Here is a 17,039-nt window from a genome sequence, read left to right on the forward strand (position 1 = left end):
TACCACTAGCCCTACTTTCATTTACTAGCCCTACTTTCTACCACTAGCCCTACTTTCATTTACTAGCCCTACTTTCTACCACTAGCCCTACTTTCTACCACTAGCCCTACTTTCATTTACTAGCCCTACTTTCTACCACTAGCCCTACTTTCTACCACTAGCCCTACTTTCATTTACTAGCTCTACTTTCTACCACTAGCCCTACTTTCTACCACTAGCCCCACTTTCATTTACTAGCCCTACTTTCTACCACTAGCCCTACTTTCATTTACTAGCCCTACTTTCTACCACTAGCCCTACTTTCTACCACTAGCCCTACTTTCTTCCACTAGCCCTACTTTCTACCACTAGCTCTACCTTCTACCACCAGCCCTACTTTCTACCACTAGCCCTACTTTCTACCACTAGCCCTACTTTCTACCACCAGCCCTACTTTCTACCACTAGCCCTACTTTCTACCAATAGCCCTACTTTCCAACACTAGCCCTACTTTCTACCACTAGCCCTACTTTCCAACACTAGCCCTACTTTCTACCACTAGCCCTACTTTCCAACACTAGCCCTACTTTCTACCACTAGCCCTACTTTCTACCACCAGCCCTACTTTCCACCACCAGCCCTACTTTCTACCACTAGCCCTACTTTCTTCCACTAGCCCTACTTTCTTCCACTAGCCCTACTTTCTACCACTAGCCCTACTTTCTACCACTAGCCCTACTTTCTTCCACTAGCCCTACTTTCTACCACTAGCCCTACTTTCTTCCACTAGCCCTACTTTCTACCACTAGCCCTACTTTCTACCACTAACCCTACTTTCTTCCACTAACCCTACTTTCTTCCACTAGCCCTACTTTCTACCACTCCCCCTACTTTCTTCCACTAGCCCTTCTTTCTACCACTAGCCCTACTTTCTACCACTAGCCCTACTTTTCACCACTAGCCCTACTTTCTTCCACTAGCCCTACTTTCTTCCACTAGCCCTACTTTCTTCCACTAGCCCTACTTTCTTCCACTAGCCCTACTTTCTTCCACTAGCCCTACTTTCTACCACTAGCCCTACTTTCTACCACTAGCCCTACTTTCTTCCACTAGCCCTACTTTCTTCCACTAGCCCTACTTTCTACCACTAGCCCTACTTTCTACCACTAGCCCTACTTTCTTCCACTAGCCCTATTTTCTACCACTAGCCCTACTTTCTACCACTAGCCCTAAAAAAAGAAACCACAGATTTTAGGGCACTTGAAATCTTCCCAGGTTTCTGTCCCAATACTCCCACTACTCCTACTTTCAGCACCACCCCTAAAATCAGGAAGCTGAGAGCTAAAAGCAGTTTTAATTTCAGCTGTAGCGCTGTCAATATGCCACTTTATTAAGTTTTAATATTTTTTCAGGCGTAAAAGTAACCTTTAAGATCCCCAACCTGGGCTCAGTTTATCCAAATAACGCCTGTTAAGAAACCATTTTAGTGTTGGGGGTTCTTGACCACAAGGACAATTAGGAAGAAAACAAATAACAAGTTTTTATGGAACTCTAAAAAATACTACATATTTTTTCCACAAATAGGCATATTTGGAAACATTTTGAAAAATTATTCCATAATTTAATGAGAAAAAAAAAAAAAAAATGTATTTATTTATTTATTTTTTTTCAGTTCAGTTTCTCTTGCCAAGCCGTCATTGTAAATAAGAATGTTATTAATGACCTGCCTGGTTAAATAAAGCCGAATAGCCGAATGAATATCAAATAAAGCGATAGAACTGTTTTTTTGTCTCTCTTTATCTTAGGCTACAATTTTCACAAAGTGTAATGCATTTCATGTCATGGGTAATGTATTTTGAAGGATACTTCAACATCCCATATTATCAATTTTACATGGTGCAAGAAATGATTGGCGTGGCAGGTGAGCAGCAGCCCCCCCCCCCCCCCCCCCCAGTACCGGGACAGGTATTACCGGGGCAGGTGAGCAGCAGCGCCGCCTCCAGTACCGGGACAGGTATTACCGGGGCAGGTGAGCAGCAGCGCCGCCTCCAGCTGCTCCAGCAGCTCCAGAATCTGCCGTTTCCTCAGGTATTCCTCGTCCGCGTCTCTCGGCGTCGCCATCCCCATGTTAGAGCTGGTTGCTATGGTAACGGCCAGGGCGCCTGCGCGGTGCGCGGTGGCGGGAGCTGCTCCTGATCCAACTTTTTTTTTTCTTTTTTTTTTTGGACGAGCCATTTTCTTCTTTTTTTTTTATTGAACACCATTTATAATCAAAAACACACATTTATACAAACTCCTAGCTTATCCTGATCGACTGTTTACATTTTGCATGCTTCTGGTGACGTCACGGCGACACGAACGGCGGGAAATTGAGTTTCCGGTCCTAAAAAAAAACCTCCCCGAGGCCGGATTATTGATTATTATCCGTTTGATAGTAAAACTACATATAAAAACGGGTCAGGGTTTATTTTAAAACCTATCCAATTTTTTAAAGTGCATAAGAAAAGAAAAAACGGGCCATTTCCCCCGTAACCAAGGCAACAACCTTGTAACTGCCACTCAGGACATTCCACGTTACCGTGGCAACGGTCGTTCAACACACAACAATCAGAGGCTTCACTTAATTTTTAATTTTAAATATTAAAGATACAATTACCAACTTGAAATGTCATTATTTACCCTTAAAGTAATCAGATTACACCGAATATCAGCATCACTGAAATGAACCTGATGCTGAATCAATCACAACGATGTGCAAATATTATCCATATATTTATTCAAACAAGTCCGTTATAAACACAAAACTGTAATTAAATACACATGCACCAAAACATGAAATCAAAGACAAAATACAAATAGTTTACAAAACTGAACATTAATAGGAGGAAGATGCTGACGCCAACGTTTATGTAACGAGGTTCTGCAGAGAAATAAAAACATTTACCACCAAACCATGTCCAAACTCCAGTTTTTATTCAACAAAACTGGTTTAAGAGCAACATTTGTTCGTTGAACGTCGGTTCTGCAGAACCTGCATGAGACGGGACCAGGACCAGGACCAGGACCAGGACCGGGACCAGGACCGGGACCGGGACCAGGACCAGGACCAGGTCAAGAACCAGGACCAGGACCCCGGGATGAAACCGGTCTGGACCCGCCGGGTTAGTTTACAGTCCAGCTGGCTGCAGGTCCGTATGGAGGATTTTTTGTGCCAATATTAAATAAATAAATACATTATTAATTAATTAAAATGGGAATGAAATATATCATTAATTAATTAAATATATCATTAATTAATTAAATATATCATTAATTAATTAAATGTGTCATTAATTAATTAAAATACAATTCATTTTAAGTAAAAATATATATTTATTATTTCAGCATTTAATTAATTAATGACATATTTAATTAATGATTTTGTGTGAATCATGAAATGTAAAACTGCATTTAATTAATTAATGAAACATTTAATTAATTAATGATATATTTCATTCCCAATTTAATTAATTAATGATGTATTTATTTATTTAATTTTGGCACAAACAATCCTCCATCGGTCCGACCCCCCGGGGAAGAACCGACCCCCCAGAAAGACCCCCCCCCCCCCATCAGTCGGTGCCCTCCCCCCTCCGGAACTCCTCCAGCGCCGCCGCCGCCTCCTCCCGGACCTTGTAGCCTCTCAGCTCCGTCTGCAGCTCTCCGGGTCGGGGAGGAACCTCCGGGATGCTCTGGGGATCGGAACGGGAAATGTTGGTACAACACGGTCTGTGAGGGCGAGTATTAATATAATATAATATATGAATTAATGTATATTATTGCATATATTATTAATGTATTAATATAATATAATAACATAATATATATTAATATAATATATGAATTCATGTATATTATTACATGTATAGTATTGCATATATTATTAATGTATTAATATAATAACATAATATATATTAATATAATATATGAATTAATGTATATTATTGCATATATTATTAATGTATTAATATAATATAATTACATAATATATATTAATATAATATATTAATTCATGTATATTATTACATATATTATTAATGTATTAATATAATATAATTATATAATATATATTAATATAATATATTAATTAATGTATATTATTACATATATTATTAATGTATTAATATAATATAATAACATAATATATATTAATATAATATATGAATTAATGTATATTATTACATATATTATTAATGTATTAATATAATATAATTACATAATATATATTAATATAATATATTAATTAATGTATATTATTACATGTATAGTATTACATATATTATTCATGTATTAATATAATATAATTACATAATATATATTAATATAAACATCCGTGGAATGCACGGACACGGCTGTGACGTCAGCCGTGACGTCACGCCCAGAAAGAGACTTTTCTTTTACTTTTCTGGCCGTTATAAAACATTTGTGACGGATATAAAGTCCATGACTTAAAAATATAGAATACAAAGATTAGTAATGTGCGGTGATTCCAGCTGGAGGTTCCTGTGAACAGTTTTAGAGGACGATCTTTTACTATTGCGGTCCATGGGAAAAAAGCTTTCTGTTGCAGTACCGCGGCTGGACACTGGGGGGAACCGGCGCTGCTGAGTGGAGACTGGGGTAGTAATGATGCCCCCCACCACCATGACCCCACCCATGATTCCCCCTCACCAGGTCCGGTAGGTAGTACTGGTGAACCGTCTGGGCTCCTGCAAACATGGACAGCAGACTGGCCCCCATCAGACGCAGGTACCGGGACCAGGACACGCCGGCCGGCATCTCCGGGGGAGGGGACGAGACGAGGAGACGAGGAGACGAGGAGACGAGGAGACGAGGAGACCTGCAGGAGGAGACGAGGAGACCTGCAGAGGCAGAAGCAGCATATTCACTGGTGCTCAGGAAAACTACATGCAACCTTTTTTATTTTAAAGGAGCTTGAGGCTCCTTTTAAGAAATGAGACTCTCTAGCGCCACCCTTCACCACGACGGCCGTTGGGGGTACTGCAGCCAACAGTGAAGCCGGCACGGGAGAACGGGGAGAACGTGCATGCAGCGTCATGTGACGTCACATCTGCAGGACAGCGCGGGAAATTCAGGACCGAATTGCAGCACATTTTGCAGCAACAGCCTGTTCAAGGCAAAGGAGAGATACACTAGAGGAAACATTCTTTTTGGTTTGGAACGCTTCATCTGACATTATTACTAGAAAACTCAAAACGTATACGGATTTTTTTCATAAATTCTGCCTCAAGCTCCTTTAAGTGAGAAAGATCATTTAATATTGGAAAATAAGGACAAATCCTTGACTGGGGGGGACACCCCAGCAAGTTTAAACTAAATGTTTATGGGAAACTGAACCTGTGACACAATACAAATCCCCATTGTTTCTTTTTTTTTAAATCTTTTTATTATTTTATAATAGGAGCCCCGACAAGCATTGACAAAACAAAACAAGAGAAAAGAAAAAAAAAAACAAAAAGACAAAAAATAGACGCCGACAATGGTTAATAAATACAGAGAATATCTATACAGTGAATACATGAAATAGCAGCAACCCTTTAAAGCAGAGTCTCAGACTCCTGGTCCTCATTTATCAACCGTTCTTACGCACAGATCTGTGTGTACGAACATTCCCACGCAAAGTATGGAATTTATCAACCAGGGGCCTGTACTACGAAGCAAGTTCAACATATCCAGGATATCTTTTCCTTATCCAGATTCACTAACCCGGACAATTGCAATCACGCTAAGCGGTCACACGACGGCGGTTATCAACTCGGTATATCAACCCAGGTTTCTCCAATCTGGATATGAGCGCGTGCACATAAAAGGGGCGGTGTTTTCAGCGCATGACCAATCGCAAGCATGGAGAAGTCCGCTGTCAGAGCCGCTTATTTCAGTAGCGAAGAGCAAACAATAATTTTACGGAAATATGATGAGTATAGGCATATAATACAGGCAAAAAGCAACACAGTTGCAGCTGCAAAATGCAGGAAAGACAGCTGGCAAAAGATCGCTGACTGTATAAATGCATAAATTCATAGGGATATAAACATATATTTGAATATTCTGGGAATCTTAATCTTAAACTGTAAACCATGATCAGCAATATTAAAATAATAAAAGGCTTGCAATATTTCAGTTGATTTGTAATGAATCCAGAATGTATGACATTTTTTTGTTTTTGTGTTTGCATTACAGAAAATCACAATATTCTAATTTTCTGAGACAGTCCTGTATATATTGGTTCTATAACTATTGTTGTTGACTGATAACTTGTGCTGATGCTGTACCAAAGAATTGGGTTTATTTATTTATTTTATTTAATTTTTAATTTTTTAAGGAGGCAGGTATTTAGTATTTTAAAGTGACTTCTCAGAATGTTCGAGGGACGAAATTGAAAATCCCTTTTTTGCTATCCCCTTACAAATGCATCTTCTTTTTGATTTCTTCTTGATTTATTTATTTAATTGGTATTAGTTTTGGATTGACTGTACATCGGATTTTGGGTGATGATTTGTTTTATTTATTCATTGATTGATTTATTTTTTATTTTCTCCTCCACCTCTTTTTTCTTTTTTTCCTTTTTTTTTGGATCGTTCATACAGGTACTCATCAGGGAAAGCAAAGGGGTTTTGGCGGTCCCAGAATACGCGTTCTCTTCGGAGGGATCCTCTCACGATCCGCGCACCGAGCTCCACTGGATTCTCTTCGAAAGGGCATGCCATTTTCCAAGAGAGCTGATTGGTCAGTGGGCGGTGCTTTTATACCCGGCGATCTGTATCTCGAACATAACCTGCTCCGGAGCAGGTTAGCGGTTCAGCATAAGTTACCATGGCGATGTACCCCGGTAAGAAGTGAACCACCGTCGTAGTCCTGAAAACCCAGGGTTAAACCTGAAGTTACCTCGCTAACCCCAAATCCCGCTTCGTAGTACAGGCCCCAGGTGTCTCTGTTGGACATTTGTTCTGGGGACGAACGTCTCTGACGACATTTTGGAACAATTACGACCATTTGTCATAATTATTGAACCCAGTCCTATAACTTAGGGCTGGGCGATATATCGAGATTTTAATATATATCGATATATTTTCAAACACGATATGGTACGAGACAATATCGTTTATATCGATTTAAAAACGAAAAAGAATTAATTTTTTTTTATGATTTTGATATAGCTTATTTTGTGACAAATTGTTATCTGGTTCCTAGTTCCTCATTTATCACCTGGTTCGTTGTTAATTTCATTTATTTATTTATTTAAAAGGGACACATTAATTACCATGAGCACTTGATTTAATCATGTAAATGTTCCAGATTTAGCCAAACAGACTCATTTACATCTGCAGGTTAATGATTAAATATAAAAACATTAAAGGAGAACACAGTAAAACACGAGAGCACAGAGTACAAACACTTAGTAAAACCATGACATAACTCGGAATAAAGACTGTTAATCACCTGTTCCTGGTTTTCCACCGGGTTTAAAACTCCTTGTTGTTCATTTTTAACTAAAGTTTGTCATTGCAGCCTCGCAGGTCGCCATGTTTAACACGTGACGTAACACGTGACGTAACAGCGAAGATGTCTCACTCGGATATTTATTAACCCGTTCAATTTTAGATTGAACTTCTAATCCTCTAATCATGCACTTTTACCCACATTTTAATACATTTATTTGTTCCACTTTACGCTTGAATTGAAAACAAACAGCTCTTCTGTAGATCTATTTTATTTATTTTATTTAGAGTCTGATTCTTGGCTTTGTCCAACATTTCCTGTTAAATACTGCACTCAGTTCTGACTAATAAATATATAAAAATAAGTGTTTTATTTTACTTTTTTTCAGAGAGTTCACCAGGCAGGTTTAGTCTAACCGAATGAGGCTTTTTGGAGTCAGTTTTCTCGTTAAAACATTAAAATAAAGACATGAAAAGTCTCATTTCCTTACTGCGGAGTGGCAGGTTTGTTGGAACATGCGATCTTTGGCTGCGTCCTCTTCTTCTTCTTCTACGGATGAATTCATGTCGGGTCTGTTATCGGTGATTTGCTCGTCGCCCTCTAGCGGCCGCTTGTGTGACGTTCATCCGCCGGAGCTGCGCTTGTTTTTTCTCCTAACAAGTTTATAAGTGCGAAAAATATAACTTTGTTTGTACAAATAGACAATATAACACAGTAATTAAGGAAGTTCCACGAGCGATGATTCTCCAACTTAAAGGCGTGGTGATTTATTCTGTGGTTCGTTCACAAATGCCTTCTTTGGTTATAGATAGTTGTATTTTTTTAGATAAAAAATAATAATAATAAATTCTTGAGAACTAATTTTACTTTGGTGTGTTTCTCTTCTACGACAGAATATTAGGGCCAAACTAAGACAAAAAAAAAATGGAAATTATGAAAATAAAGTCATAATAATATCAGAATAAAGTCGTAAAATTACCAGAATAAAGTCATAATGTTGCGAGAATAAAGTAGTAATATTTAATATATTATAAATATATAAATATAACTTCACAAGATGCTCACTATTCCTCATTTTAACACAGGCAGAAGAAGCTATTCCTGTTACTTCTCATAAATTACCACTTTAATCTCATAATATTACGACTTTATTCTCGTAATTTTACGACTTTATTCTCATAATATTACGACTTTATTCTCGTAATGTTACGACTTTATTCTCGTAATGTTACGACTTTATTCTGGTAATGTTACGACTTTATTCTCATAATATTACGACTTTATTCTCGTAATGTTACGACTTTATTCTCGTAATGTTACGACTTTATTCTGGTAATGTTACGACTTTATTCTCATAATATTACGACTTTATTCTCGTAATGTTACGACTTTATTCTCGTAATGTTACGACTTTATTCTGGTAATATTACCACTTTATTCTCGTAATATTACGACTTTATTCTTGTAATTTCCAGTATTTTTTTTGTCTTAGTTTGGCCCTAATACTCTTCCGTACTCTTCACCTTTGAAGAGGAAACTTATTTTTCAACGTTATACGACTAGTTTATTTAATTTAGTTTATTTAAGATGAGAACCCGTTCCCTCTCCTTTCCACTTCCACCTAAGGCTAAAGAAGTTAATTTTAAAATAATGAATGAGGTTTATCCATGGAATGATTTTTTACATAAAAGGTTTGATTTAGATTTGAATATTTGTACTTTTTGTAACGCAGACATGGAAACTTAGAGCATCTTTGTTTCTCTTGTTTCTAACCAGGACCTTTATGAAGCTTTAATACTGGATAATATAATGATCAAACCATTCCTATTCTTACATTTGAAAGCATTAAAGTTGGTTTACAAGTGGAGGACAAAAAAATAGATTTTGGGATTAATAATTTAATTATATTGGCTAAATTTTTTATTCATAAATGTCTCTTTTTGAAAATTAATCCAATCTTTATTGCATATTTAAACGAAATAATTCAGTACAAAAAATATTTAAAATCCTGCACGATTCAAAAAGCCCAGCAAGTTTATAAATGCTGTCTTTAAGTCGAGATCATTTAATGACTTTTACAGAAGGTTTTATTCTGGCTCTTTAAGTTTGTCTACACTAGAAAAAGCCACTCAAACTACTTTATATCAAATGGCCCAAATTAGGAATGGGCGATATTTTACCGTTCACGATAAACGTTTTTTTCTACTGTTCCCTTTATCAACCTCGTTTCAATTACAAATGTATTTGAATGGAATGTAGATTTGCCATGTTTGTTTTAGAACGAACCTTTGACAAAATAAAAAAACACATAAAAAAAAACGTTTACATGTCTATGGTCGTATATCTGTCTGGTAACACTAGGGGGCAGCAGGCGCCGCCAGCGTCGCTGCAGCGCGGATTAAATGAGCAGAAGAAGAAGAAGAAGTTGTAGTTCTTGTAGTTCTCCTCCTGGCCGCCAGGCGGCAGCGCGGGTTAAAGCAGCAGAAGAAGAAGTTGTAGTTCTTGTAGTTCTCCTCCTGGCCGCCAGGCGGCAGCGCGGATTAAAGCAGCAGAAGAAGAAGTTGTAGTTCTTGTAGTTCTCCTCCTGGCCGCCAGGCGGGGTGAGCGGCGGCTGGAAGTGACTCGACGTTTAAATGGTCTTTGTTTTGGGAATCTGCCGTTTCCTTATTTCTCAAGCTTCACAAAAATGTATGACAGGTATGTTTTTATATTTCTGCCCGTTTGTGTTCGTGATTCGCGACAGAAGGACGAGTTTATTCGCGTTAATTCGCCGCCGCGAGCAGGAAAACATTTAAAAATCGACCATTTTAAACCGGATCAAACATCCCACATGCGCGACGGACCTGCGATTATACTCGTTATATACTCACATTTACACATATATACTTAATTATAATACACGGGAACAGGCCCGGGGGGGCTGGCGGGTGTTTGGGTGCATTTAGAGTTATATTTAGAGTTATATTTGTGTTTTATTTGGTGTTATGTGTAGTTAAGCCTGAATTATGGTTCTGCGTTAAATCGACGTAGGTACGGCGTAGGTTACGCGGCGACGCGCTAAGTACGGTGCGCGTCGCCGCGTACCCTACGCCGTAAATCTGCGTTGGTGTAACGCGGAACCATAAATCAGCCTTCAGTTGCAGGCTGAGCTCGACGCTAACGGACCTGAATCTCCAGATAAATAACAAACTTAAGGAACAAAAACGCTGTAAATGAAACGGAGATGTTCTTTATTTCTTTATTTCGGTCCTTACGGGACGGAAATGTGGTTTAGGTTGGAGTCTGTGCTGTAGAAGAAGAAGTGGACAATAACGCAGTTATTTCACGAGTCACGACTACATTTCCCAGGATTCCACAGTGTTGGTCCATGTTCTTTTTTTTTTTATACTTTATTTAAAAGAATTATCTTTTTTTTTATACTTTATTTAAAAGAATTATCTTTTTTTTTTTATTGAACAGAATTTTTAAACAAGAAAAACACACGTTATACAAAACTGCTAGTAGAGGAAATATAAGAAAAAAGAACATCCTGGAGGTTTTATGAACAAGAGACATATAAACAAAAATAAGAGACAAGTAAAGTTAATACTAAAGAACAGTAAGGCATTTTAAAGCAAATAGCATCGACATTTCGGAAAGAGACTTAAAATAAAAGATACTAATTTTTTTGCAGAGTTATTTGACTTAATATTTTTTAAAGAAACAAAAAAACTTTTGAAATCATTTATAAAAAAAAGGAAAGAGGCTTCATTTTTCTCCACTTACAACAATGTATGTGATATTTATTTAGCCAGTAAGAGAATAAGATTAACTAAGAAGGACACTTGATTTGTCAATAGTATCTATATAAAAAATAATGTTAACGATTTCTGAATTTGGAATGTCATTCATTTTTAAAGATAGCCAATTTCTAATTTCACGCCAAAGTTTTTTTGACACAGGACACAATAAAAACATGTGATCAAGTGATTCTTCCGATTCATTGCAAAAAACACAGGGGTCATTTAAAAGAATTATCACAAAATAGTATACAAGAACAGTATACAAATAAAATACAGAACATGTGCCAGGGGTGATGTTCGTTATTTAAGAAGATTAAACATAGAACACAAGTCTACGGTTTTAATAGCCTTTTCATTTGTTGATTTTAGGATTAATTTCAAGTAAAGTTCCATTTCTTTCTGGAAAACAAAAAAGCGAGGGGTTTTCTTTGAAAATGTACTCTTATGAATATGAAATTTGGCAAGAAATAAAAACAGATTTATCAAAAAGTAACATTTTCCTTCTTTGTTAGGGAAACAATGGAAACCAAAAACAACATTTTCCCAATGTAAATTAAAATCTATAGCAAAGCAGTCAATAATAAATTTGCTAATATCTGCCCATAGTTTTTTCGAATGAGAGCGAGTGTTGGTCCAAGTCGGTCCGGATCTGCTGCACAAAAACCTCCGTTAATCAAACCACAATCTGATTTCTCCCTGAAAATGGGTCTTTTTTTCCTGCTAAAAAGTGATTGAAGGCCAAATACAGTTAATGAAAGGTTGTTTTTTACCTAAATATGATTTGATCTCATTCTTGAGCTTCATAATAGAAACACTAGAGCTCTCAGTGCACTGAAATGAAAATGTGTGGGCGAAACCGAAACCGAAAATAATAATAAACACTTGGCCGAATTCCGAATAACATACCGAACATGATTCAAGTTTTTCGCAGTTTTCGCAGTTTTTCCATTTATTTTGCCAATTTTTTCACCATTGCATAAATCAAATAATGTGCTTTAGGCTTTTCAAAGAAAAAAATCTTTTACAAAATTGCAAGGTAGAAATATTTATTGAACATGAACAACTGAACATTTTGTAATTTCCACGCATTTTTAAGTATTCCAAAGTTAACCTAAAACTTAAATAAAAAACTTAAAAAAAAATAAATTAGCAAAATAAATGTTTTGACCATCTTTGAGCTTACATTAGGCCTATAACTGACTGCTGAGAAATTGTAACATAGGCCTTAAAACGAAAAAAAAAAGCATTTAGTGCATTAAAGTGCATTGTAAAAAAAGTGCAAAAGAAGTGGATAAAACAAAATAAAGAAAAAGAAAATCACTCCCTTTCCCACACAAGTATTAATATGGGAAAGGGATTGATTTTTTAATTTTGTTTTATCCACTTCTTTTGTGTCATCTAAACACGCCGTTATTAATGGTTTGGTTTTTTTCCCCACTTATTCCACCGAACACCGAAAGTGTTTTTTTGCCATTTTCGGCCGAACAATTTCGGTTACCGAACATTCGGGAAAAGGACCCTTTTTAAAGGACCATTACAACACAAAATAGGCATTTACACCTGCCAAAAATTGATCCTCAAATTCCTGAGAACTAATTCTACTTTGGTGTGTTTCTCTTCACCTTTGAAGAGGAAACTTATGTTTCAACGTTATACGACTAGTTTTTTATTTAAGACGAGAACCCGTTACTTCCTTTCCACTTCCACCTAAAAGGCTAAAGAAGTTGATTTTAAAATAATGAATGAGGTTTATCCATGGAATGATTTTTTACATAAAAATGTAACTTGAATACAGACCAACCCAGCTGCTGCTCGGTCGGCAATAAAGCTACCGCTAACCACAATGCATGAGTAACCATGGCAACCAAAGGGCTAGTGGTAGAAAGTAGGGGGTGTATTGGGATTGGCCCTAAGGAGGCTAGCTAATATCGTCTTTAATTTTGATTAAATAACTTTAGATTATATTTCCTTTATTGGTGTCACATGGGGAAATCTCCGTTATTACAGTAGCAAGAGAACAGGATACTAAAATAGTAATATAAATAGTAGGGCTGCAGCTATCGAATATTTTAGTAATCGAGTATTCTACTGAAAATTCCATCGATTAATCGAGTAATGGGATAAAACATATTTTTGTTTAGTTAAAGAGCAATTATAAATATACATAAGATGTTAGATGTTAATTGACATCAAGACTAAATGATATAATCCAGTAGGTTCATGGCTGTGCATTTAAAAACCCTGAACTTACACCAGTCGACCAAATTCACTGATTCACTCAAAAAACTAAGGATCTTACCAAGAAATGTTCTTATTTCTAACCTAAAAATGCCATTACACCTGATAACACACATCACTTAAAAGATTAGGTGTTTTTCCCACGTGTTAAAATTGAACTTTCATTTGTGTCAAGCAAATTTTAAGTTCTAGTTAAGTTTTAAGTTAGAGTATAAGATTTTAAATTTTGCAGTGTTGATAATAAAATCATGAGACCTGCTGTGTTGGAGCTCATTACTAGTTTTATCCATGAATGACTACAGAGCTAAAATTGAAAACTACCCAGTTAGCTTTATTACGTTTTTATTTTTCTGACATTTTCTGCCTTTTTTTTTGTTAAAACTGTAGCGGGAACAGAGGTTTATGTACCCAGTAAAGGCTGATTTATGGTTCCGCGTTACAACAACGCAGAATGGTGCGCGTCGCTGCGTACCCTACGCCGTAGGCTACGGCGGCGGAGTCTCTGCGTCGATTTAACGCGGAACAATAATTTTGGCTTTAGAGGGGGAACATAGAGAACGGACCAGAAGAATATAGCGTGGATTAAAAATAAAAGTTAAGCACTGAACTACATTAGTCTCCCGTCTGGGCCGTTGCAGACTGCCTGAGCATGGCATGTTACAAAACAAACGCCTCTTTCTCCCCCCTTTAACGTGCGCAGCGCATGGATGTATGGCGCAGCGTCAGCAGGTTGTGTCGCATTAAATGTGGTCCGGGCGTAATACGAGGATTTGAGCTGGTGAAATTAAACGAAAAAAAAAAAAAGAAATTAAACGATTCCTCGAGGCAGAGAAAATTCCTCGATCATTTTTTGTAATCGAATTACTCAAATTATTCGAGGAATCGTTTCAGCCCTAATAAATAGTATATAAAGCTCTTAGGGGGGGGGGGGGATCACGCATCCGTCCATCCATCCATTTCCTTCCGCTCATCCGTTACCAGGCCAGCCGAGAGACATGTGGCACTTTTAGGCCCAATCCCAATACTCCCCCTACTTTCTACCACTAGCCCTAAAAAAGAAGGGACAGATTTTAGGGCACTTGAAATCTTCCCAGGTTTCTGTCCCAATACTCCCCCTACTCCTACTTTCACCACCCCTAAAATCAGGAAGCTGAGAGCTAAAAGCTGTTTTAATTTCAGCTGTAGCGCTGTTAATATGCCACTTTATTAAGTTTTAATATTTTTTCAGGCGTAAAAGTAACTGTTAAGATCCCCAACCTGGGCTCAGTTTATCCAAATAATAACGCCTGTTAAGAAATTTGCTCCGAAAATTTAGAGATTTCTGCCTGACTGCCGGCTCCGGAGCTGATTTATGGTTCCGCGTTAAATCGACGCAGAGCCTACGGCGTAAGGTACGGCAATACGGCGCGTGTCGCCGCGCAACTACGGTGTAGCCTACGGCAGTGGTCCCCAACCCCCGGGCCGTGGGTCATTTGGTACCGGGCCGCACAGAGAGAGAGGAAAAAAAAAAAATAAAATTTTTTTTTTTATTATTAAAAAATAATTTCTGTAGCCCCGACTGATGATGGATGACTCTCAAACTGATGGTTCACAATGTTTTTATTCCTTGAATGTAAATACACAGCAAACACACCGTAAGAGCTATAAAGGAATAAAATAGTTAGTCTTTCTACATTCATATAAGTTTAACTTAAATACAGACCGACGCAGCTGCTCGCTCGGTTGGCAATAAAGCTACCGCTAACCACAATACATGAGCGACCAAACTCAAGCTGGACATAAATACGGTATAAAATTTGCACAAATCCTCATCAGCAGGAGCTTTTTGTGTCAGTTAGGCTTCACTTTAGCATTCCCGACACTAGTTTAGTCTTTCAGACACACTTTCTACTGCCGTTAAACTTTTACCGTTAAAGTCCGAAGCACCGGATGTTTACGAGGTCTCGGTGAGACGCCTTCAAAATAAAAGCACTAAATATCGGTCTACTTTATATGTAACAATAAAATAAAAGCCTGGCTTTAAATACCGTTAATGAGAAAACAAACATACAAACACATTTATAGAAACACTGATATTATAGGTAATTTACAATTTCCATTATTTCATTTTATTTCTTCAAAAATTATGTTTTATTATTATTATTATTGTTATTAGTACTATAGCGAAAATACCACAGTTTTTAATGCCGGCCATTTTATTTAGTTTTTATCAGCTACACCTTTAGATTGGGCCGTGAAAATATTGTCAGACATTAAACCGGTCCGCGGTGCAGAAAAGGTTGGGGACCACTGGCCTACGGCATAGGTTACGTAACCCTTTTAGTAGTATGGCATTTCGGACGCACCGAGCCGCTTACTTCGGAATTAAGTTTAATTCGGAATGGCCATTTTCATTCAGAATTAGGTGTTTACGTGGTAATTTTTGCTCATTTTAATTCTGATTTAATTTTAATTCTGAATTAAAGAGGAATTAAACTTCCTATGTAAATGCACTCATTGTTTCTCCTTATCCGAGGTTCGACTATCGGCCGTATTCTCCTCTCCAGGGCGAGAAGTGTGATCCCCCTGTAGTTGGAACACAATCTCCGGTCCCCCTTTTTAAACAGAGGGACCACCACCCCCGGTCTGCCAGTACTATTTAGGGCTCCAAGTAACGACTATTTTAATAGTCTACTAGTCACCGAATATTCAAACGATTAGTTGACTAATCGGATAATTAGTATTTTCTCTTAAATTTAGTAGGGATGTCCCGATCAGGTTTTTTTGCCCCCGAGTCCGAGTCCTTTGATTTTGAGGACTTGCCGATACCGAGTCCCGATCCGATACTTTTCTAAAACAATAAAAAATGAAGAAGAGAAAAGAAAATTATGCAGGATGACCCTTTTATTATATTTTAACATGTGTACTGTAAACTGAGCACATAGGAGGTAGGCAGCTTGAACATTCTTAAGTCAGTATAAAAAAAAATTATTTTCTTTTTCTTTTTTTTTTTCTTTTTTTTTTAGCATAGGGCTGCTTCAGCTTCAAAACAAACAGGCGTGCTCTGCGCGCATGCGGTGTATGGCTGCCGCTCTGAGCCCACTACTCCACGTGTGCGTTGATTTATGGTCCCGCGTCACACCAACGCAGAGCCTTCCGCGACGCGGAACCATAATGTCGGCGCCGCAGCTCCGCTTCAGTCCTGGGGCCTCATCTATAAAGCTTGCTTGCGCAGAAAAAGCGCCTGAAAGTTGCGGAAGCCACCATCTACGCAAAGCCTCGGATCTAAAAAGAAAAAACTAACCGATGGCTGCCGCTCCAAGCCCACTACGCTGTAGACTCTGCGTCGGTGCGACGCGGAACCATAAATCAACGCACACGTGGATGTCGGCGCCAGTGAGTATTTTCACCGGACATTTTGACCGGAGAGATTATAAAATACCGGACTTCGGCATATTTTACCGGACAAAGTCCGGCAATTACCGGACAACGGAAACCCTGATATATATATCCGATTCCTGATCGGCTCATAACGTCCGAGTCCGGATCGAGTCTGCAATC

General features: G+C 37.8%; 2 protein-coding genes across 4 annotated transcripts in view; one reads left to right on the forward strand and one right to left on the reverse strand.

Annotated features, from left to right (window-relative positions):
• Window positions 1-3,590: 3,590 nt before the first annotated feature.
• On the reverse strand, window positions 3,591-7,589 carry LOC133443659 (ubiquinol-cytochrome-c reductase complex assembly factor 6). The gene is made up of 3 exons (XM_061720766.1): window positions 7,480-7,589; window positions 4,690-4,880; window positions 3,591-3,710 (listed from the first exon to the last, which is right to left on the reverse strand). The coding sequence occupies exons 2-3, from the start codon at window positions 4,795-4,797 to the stop codon at window positions 3,591-3,593; spliced, it is 228 nt and encodes a 75-aa protein (XP_061576750.1). The 5' UTR covers window positions 4,798-4,880; window positions 7,480-7,589.
• Window positions 7,590-10,060: 2,471 nt separating this feature from the next.
• The window catches only part of tdg.2 (thymine DNA glycosylase, tandem duplicate 2), a 43,018-nt gene continuing 36,039 nt past the window's right edge, over window positions 10,061-17,039 (forward strand). For 2 of the 3 annotated variants that reach the window (XM_061720742.1, XM_061720741.1), the window contains exon 1: window positions 10,071-10,176. In XM_061720742.1, the coding sequence (XP_061576726.1) occupies window positions 10,166-10,176 (11 nt within the window). In that variant the 5' untranslated portion in view covers window positions 10,071-10,165. Of the gene's footprint in view, window positions 10,177-17,039 lie in introns of all 3 variants that reach the window. The other variant, XM_061720743.1, reaches the window with a different exon arrangement.

The sequence above is a fragment of the Cololabis saira genome, chromosome 5 (genome assembly GCF_033807715.1).
Source record: "Cololabis saira isolate AMF1-May2022 chromosome 5, fColSai1.1, whole genome shotgun sequence".
Lineage (NCBI taxonomy): Eukaryota > Metazoa > Chordata > Actinopteri > Beloniformes > Belonidae > Cololabis > Cololabis saira.